The sequence below is a fragment of the Rhipicephalus sanguineus genome, chromosome 3 (assembly GCF_013339695.2).
Source record: "Rhipicephalus sanguineus isolate Rsan-2018 chromosome 3, BIME_Rsan_1.4, whole genome shotgun sequence".
Taxonomy (NCBI): domain Eukaryota; kingdom Metazoa; phylum Arthropoda; class Arachnida; order Ixodida; family Ixodidae; genus Rhipicephalus; species Rhipicephalus sanguineus.
The window spans coordinates 88,081,436-88,088,333 of NC_051178.1; the positions used below are offsets into that span (position 1 = coordinate 88,081,436).

General features: G+C 53.5%; 1 protein-coding gene across 1 annotated transcript; it reads right to left on the minus strand.

Moving 5' to 3' along the window:
- Nucleotides 1-5,611: 5,611 nt before the first annotated feature.
- LOC119385646 (uncharacterized) lies at nucleotides 5,612-6,568 on the minus strand. Its single transcript, XM_037653049.1, has one exon. The coding sequence runs from the start codon at nucleotides 6,566-6,568 to the stop codon at nucleotides 5,612-5,614; it is 957 nt and encodes a 318-aa protein (XP_037508977.1).
- Nucleotides 6,569-6,898: the final 330 nt, after the last annotated feature.

A 6,898-nucleotide genomic window follows, 5' to 3' on the forward strand; every position in this document is an offset into this window, starting at 1 on the left:
TCCAGTTAGTCATCACTGAAGTCCTAAAACGTTGACACTTCAATTAAAAAGCAGCTATACATATTAAGTCTAAACATAAGTAACTCTCTAGCTATCCAAAGCAAAATAACATGTTTGAATGATTCATTGGCTTGCGCAAAACAATTTCTTAAAGTGTAAAATTTGGGTGGTTTAGCGCCCCGAGCAGGGAAAATGCAAACTAAGATAGCCGACCGCTAAAAGAGGAGTCAGTAGCTCCACTCTGCGCGCATATCGATGGAACTCGCCGCGGTCGATTTTTTCGCCCTCTGCGGCTATCGCGAGAACTTGAGACTTTCCGGGGCCTGGTAGTAGTCGTAGTGCGTAACCAGTCTTACGCTTTGACCTCCAAGGTGGTGCCGGTGGGAGATTTTTCCTGTGCGTTGTTGAACAATAAAAAATTCGCAGCGTGCGCGTTAACTAAAAGCCGAATTCTTCTGTCTCTCATTCCCCATTAGCAGCCATTGGCATGTTCCAGTAGGAAACGTTAGTAGAAGTAGAAGTGTAAGTGTTAGCTAAAAGCCGACTTCTTCTGTCTCTCATTCCCATTAGCAGCCATTGTTTACCTCCAAGGTAGTGCCTGGTGAGATTTCTCCTGTGCGTGATTAAACAATAAAAATTTTGTTCAAAACGCCGTTGATTGATGAAATAAACCAACGAAAGACGCCAGATGTTTTGTAAAAGCAAAACGAAAGAACGCCAGATGTTTCTAAAGCAAAACGAAAAGACGCCAGCTGCTTAACGAAAGACGCCAGATGTTTTCTAAAGCAATGGTTTTCTAAACAATGAAAATTCACAGCGTACATGTAAAATTAAAGTGAGCTGCAAGTCGTCATAACTCATCGAACCTTTAGTATAAACGCGCCCGATCTCACGTCGGTGATGATGTACTGGGCAGAATTCACGGAAGATTCACGGTTTACCGATGAACCTCCGCAGCTTCGCCCACTCATCATCATTCACTCCGTGGATATGCTGTGATTTTTTTCCTGTGCCTTGTTGAACAATAAAAAATTCGCAGCGTGCGCGTTAACTAAAAGCCGAATTCTTCTGTCTCTCATTCCCCATTAGCAGCCATTGGCATGTTCCAGTAGGAAACGTTAGTAGAAGTAGAAGTGTAAGTGTTAGCTAAAAGCCGTCTTCTTCTGTCTCTCATTCCCATTAGCAGCCATTGTTTACCTCCAAGATAGTGCCTGGTGAGATTTCTCCTGTGCGTGAATAAACAATAAAAATTTTGTTCAAAACGCCGTTGATTGATGAAATAAACCAACGAAAGACGCCAGATGTTTTCTAAAAGCAAAACGAAAGAACGCCAGATGTTTCTAAAGCAAAACGAAAAGACGCCAGCTCCCTAACGAAAGACACCACATGTTTTCTAAAGCAATGGTTTTCTAAACAATGAAAATTCACAGCGTACATGTAAAATTAAAGTGAGCTGCAAGTCGTCATAACGCATCGAACCTTTAGTAAAACGCGCCCGATCTCACGTCGGTGATGATGTACTGGGCAGAATTCACGGAAGATTCGCGGTTTACCGATGAACCTCCGCAGCTTCGCCCACTCATCATCATTCACTCCGTGGATATGCTGTGATTTTTTTAAAGACGATAGTCTTTCTTGGGGAAATTAAACGCCTAAATTTTGGTCTCAAAGAGAAGTTTATTTTTCCTGTAAGCTCTCAAAAAAAAGGAACTATTTACATGAGTCTTCTCCGACAATAATTCTTCTGGTCACGCGGGAGCGTTAATACGCGTTTACATTTTTGCTCGAGTGCGCGTGGCCCGCGCCGGGCCGCGAAAACTGAAACATTATACAAAGAACAGTGTGCACCGTAATGACAGATTATGCATTAATACAACGATACAAGGTGCATAAATACAGTCTACATTACTCGTTATACAAAACTAATACATCGTGTAACTATAGGAAAATAAAACAAACAAAATTAACAACTCTACATGGAATACACTAGTAACATTTAAAACGGGGTAATGGGTAGGCGTAACTTGCCTTCTTGCAAAAGGAAAAATCTTGTGTGCCAGCGGCGGAGAAATTTCTCTTCGCCGCTGGACTCCAATTGCTCTGATAGGTGCTGCCACAGCATTCCGCGCACTCGGGACACAGCCGGGAAGGCTGCTCGCACCGGTTTACGTCTCGCTTCGGCGAGACAACGTCTTTTCCAGATTGTGAATATGGTGCAGACGACTACCAGTTTGGCGAAGGCGCCCCTGTTTCTTTTGAGCTCCGGGGGAGGACGGATTTTAAAATCCCTTGCAACCAGTCGCCAAACCGGCTTGGCTGCGGGGCACTCAAACAGTGCGTGCGCCAACGTTTCGTCAGCGCGGCAGTTGGAGCAGCGAGGCGAAGGCACGATGCCAAACTTGTGTAGCCGTTGGCGTGTTGGGAGGACGTCCCAGTTTTTCCGCCACACGAAGTCGTGCACGGATCTGGGGATTCCTCGACAGTCCTTTGACGCTTTTCTTTTCCAGTTGCGCGACAGCCTGTTTTCGTCTGGGGTGATCTGGTGTCGCGCGATTTCTTCAGCAATGCGAGCCGGTGGGACCTCGTCAACGTCGCAATCGGGAGCCTCTTTTTCGAGCATTCGCATCGTGTTTGCGGCAGACTTGTAGAATGACGAGGGTGATTCTGCGAGTGGGGCGAGGGGTCGGTCTGCGTTCAGGAAGGCTGCGTTTGTGCTACACCAATAACGCATTAAGCCTCTCCCCACGTAGTCGCTTGCGTGGTAGAGGGCCCTTGCAGTTTTCAAGGCGAACACTCTACTTGTGGTTAAAACATGGGAGAGGCCGAGGCCTCCCTCGCTCTCTGGAAGTTGTAACAGGGTGCGTCGGACAGGCGCAGGTTTGCCTTCCCAGAGGAAGGACCCGATCATTTTCGACAGCTGGGTCGCCGTTTTGGTTGGCATCACGGCTACTCGGCTTGCGTAGTAGGCGAAGGCGCAGATGGTAGTCTTTGCTGCCAGGGCCTTTTCTCGTAATGTTAGGTTTTCGAGGCTTAGTCGTGTAATTGCCGCTTGTGCCCGCTCTAACGCCCGCTGCCAAGTTGTCTCCGCCACTCCGCCGCAGCAAAAGTAAATGCCAAGAACCTTGACGGCGTCGACGACCTCGAGGTTGCCTAAGGCCCCTCGGGGGAATGCGCCGAACGGTAGGACCTTGCACTTTGTCATGTTCAATTCGGCGCCCGAAACCTCAGCATAAGATGTAAACGTTGTCCAAAATGCCTGTAGGCTTGCCGGGTCTCTGACAAACAACGAAACATCGTCCGCGTAGGCGAGGACTTTGACCACGGCCTCCCCCGTCAGTGGAAAGCCTCTAATGCTCTCGTTTCTCTCGATGTTAGCCAGCAACGGCTCGAGTGAGAGGATAAAGAGGGTGGGTCCTAGTGGGCATCCTTGACGAATTCCTCGCTCATAGTCGAAGTTAGGTGTTGGGGCACCGTTTACGACGACGTGGCATGTTAAATCGCTGTAGAGCTTAGAGACGAGGTCGACGAAGCTCTCCGGAAGGCCGAATTGGCGTAGCACCTCGAACATATACCTGTGTCTGACGCGATCAAAGGCCTTCGCCTGGTCCAGAGAAACAAAGGCTCCTGGCAGGGATTTCGATGTCATGTATTCGAATGCGTCTCTTGTCACCGTTAAGTTGGCAAACATGGAGCGGCCCGGGACCGCGCAGGACTGACGAGGCGCGACGATGGACGGCAGGAGGAGTTTCAGGCGGTTGTTTAGTAGGGAGGCTACTATCTTGTAGTCAACATTCAATAATGTAATGGGGCGCCACGCCGACGGCTCCTCCTGCGGGGCTCCCTCTTTCAGTAAGAGGACGATCCTCCCTTCACCAAAAGACTTTGGTTTCGCTTGTCGCGTGACCACCATGTTTACCATTGCCAGCAACGTGCCCTCTAGAACGTCGAGAAACGTTGCGTAAAAGTTCGAGGTGAGGCCGTCTGTGCCAGGGGCGGAATTTGGAGGCATGCCCGTGATAGCAACTGACACTTCCTCGGCTGTCGCCTCGCCGCCAAGCAAAGCTGTCTCCTCCCCCTCCAGTCGTACGAGGTTCCGGCAGACCTCTTCTATCAGCCGTTTTTCGTCTGTACCGCGGCCGTGGTCAGTGTCCCGAAATAGGGCAGCGAAGTAGTCGCGAAAAACTAAGCTGATTCCGTCCGGATCGGTTGCAGATGAGCCGTCCGGGCGCCTCACCCGAGTGATACGTACGCTGCCGTTCCCGTTCGCCTCGTTGGGGTCTGCGTCAATGGGATTGGCTGGCTTGTCCCACTCCTTAGGTGGTCTAAGCGCGCGTCGTTGTAGTAAGCGGGCGTATTCGACCTCCAGGGAGTTTACGTAGCTTCGTGTGCAAGCCGTGAGCGACTCCGCCCCCTTAACGATGCGGATTCTGCGTAAGATCTCGTTCATCTTGGCGGTTATGCGGCGCTTTCTGGCCCTGCCTTCTTCTTGGAGGATCCTTCTCCATTCCTCTTTCAGTGTCTCCCAGTAAAGCGGGGTCATGTCCGGGGCGTTCGCCACAGACTCCTGTAGCCGCTCTCTGATACGCTTGATGCTGTCGTCGTCTTGCAGCAGCGCCGAGTCAAGACGCCAGCCTTGGCCGTCACTGCAGTGTCCGGGGAAACCGGTCAGCGTAGTAGCGAGTGGTAGGTGGTCTGATCTACCTGCAAGGTCGGCCGAGGGGGAAAGGACCTCGCACGCTGCTACCGAGGGGAGGAGAAAGTCGGGCAGATACGTCCGATCTATTCTACTCGCTGACAGCTGAGAGGAGCGTGTCGGGACGAAGAGATCGCCGTGGACGTGAAGCCAGACGTCAGTCAGGCAGAGGTGGCGCAATATCTTTACGAGCTCTTTGGCCTGGTACGTTGACCTGCCTCGGCCTGGGCCCCTCACGTCCCGCTGCGAGTCGATCACGCAATTGAAATCTCCCAGTAGCACGTGCGGGATGGGCTCCGAGAGGGTCTGATGCAAATCCTGGAAGAAGTTGTTGGTGTTCGTCCTCGTTACCGGGGCGTAAACATTGACGAAGCGGAACCGTTTCCCGTTAATGTAGATATCGAGCATTAGCATTCTGCCGTTTGCGCCGAAGGTGCAGAATGCCTTCTGTCGGAAGCGGCCCGTTACGAAGATGACCCCCACGCCGCAGGCCCTCGCAGTTGTCAAAGAAAAGAAAGCGTCCACTTGGAACTCGCGGCGGAACCTTGAGACGTCTAGCGGGGTCCGAAAGTTGGTTTCCTGAATAAACAAGACATCGATACCCTGCACCTGGGCAAAGGCGAGGATGTCTCGCTGTTTGGCTCTGTCTCGAAAGCCGCGGACGTTCCATGTGGCGAACTTGAGGAACGACATGGCTTGGTGCCTCGGGACGTGGGGGAGGGGGAAACCAAAGACTAAGGCGCGGGCGGGGCGACAGGCAGCAGGGAAAGCATGTAGACACTAGCTCGCCTCACGGGTATTCGGAGGGGGGGGGGGAGCCGCGACTGGCAGTCGAGGAGCGGGGGGGGGGGGGGGCAGGATGAGAAAAAAAAAAAAAAAAAAAAGGGCGGGGTAGCCAGCCGTGTTACGTAGTCCGTGTCAGTTACGTTTACTGCCAGCACTTGGCGGCGTGTGCCCTTTCCCCGAAGGGGCCGTATCCAGTTTCTGTGACTTCGCGGTGGGAGGGGCGTCACTGTCGCTGCTAAGACCATGCATTTTAGGCCGGCGGTGTTTGTTGTCGATGTTCGAGGGGTGGCTCGGCTCCGCCCCAGCTGGCCCATCTCCTCCCCTCAACGGAGACCTTGAACGCGAACGGTCGCGTCTAACGGGCCCTGGCTGCGTTGCAGGGGCGTTAGCGGGAGCAGGGGCGGGTGAAGTTGAGCCTGGTGGTTGCTTCTCAGCGGAGGAGCTCGGGTCTGGCGGCCCGTGTTCGGCGTCGGGTAACACATAACGGCCGCAGCTCACGATGGGCAACTCGTCCGGGTTGGGGGGGGAGGTGGGCTCGGATAACAGCGGCGGGAAGTTCTCCGCACCGAGTCCCGGGAACGCAGGCTCGTCGGTGACAGGGCTCTGTGCGGTTCCAGGTACTTCTTGTTCCGCACTTTCCGTCTGTGACGGGTCCCACGAGTCGCTCGACGATTCCGGGGAGCCGGATTCGAGCCCGCTCGACTCTCCCTGGTCACCCTCAGAGCTTGTGTTGCTCGTTTCGTCGACAACGTCGGGGGGTACTGCCATGGGTGCGGGGGATGTGGAGGCGCCGCGTGCGTCTCCCCTCTCCCGAGGTCCCTCATGCTCCCAGTGATCCGGGGCGTTCGTTGGCGTGGGGGGGCGTGACCTTGGCCTCAACACTTGGAGCCCCGACGTCGATGCTGCCCCCGTAGGCAACCGGGAGGTACTAGGCTGACTCGTACTGGTGATGTTTCTGATCTCTGACGGGAAGCCTCGCGCTGCAGCGACGTATGAGCGCTTGCGAAAACACTCGCGCGTGCCATGTCGCCCGCCGCACCGTTTGCATTCCTCGGTGCACCCTTCGGTGTCGTGACCGAATACCCGCATCGCTTGCAATAAGCAGCCGAGCAGGCCGTGGCCATGTGCCCTGGTTCGCTGCACCTAGCGCACACGCGGCGCATCCCGCGATATTCACACATGACACGGTGGCCTGCGATGGTCGTGAAATTGGGAACTGGCTTACACATCTCCATCCTCACAACTCTGACCCCGTTTAATTTATTTTGCCGGTTTGAAACAGTTGCAAAGGAGACACTTTTAACTTTGCCATATTGCCCGAGGGCGTTGACCAGGACGTCATCTGGCAAATAAGCCGGAAACCGGTAGACGTTAACAAAAGTTACCGGGGGGCCGACGGCCTCGACTGCAACGTGCTCG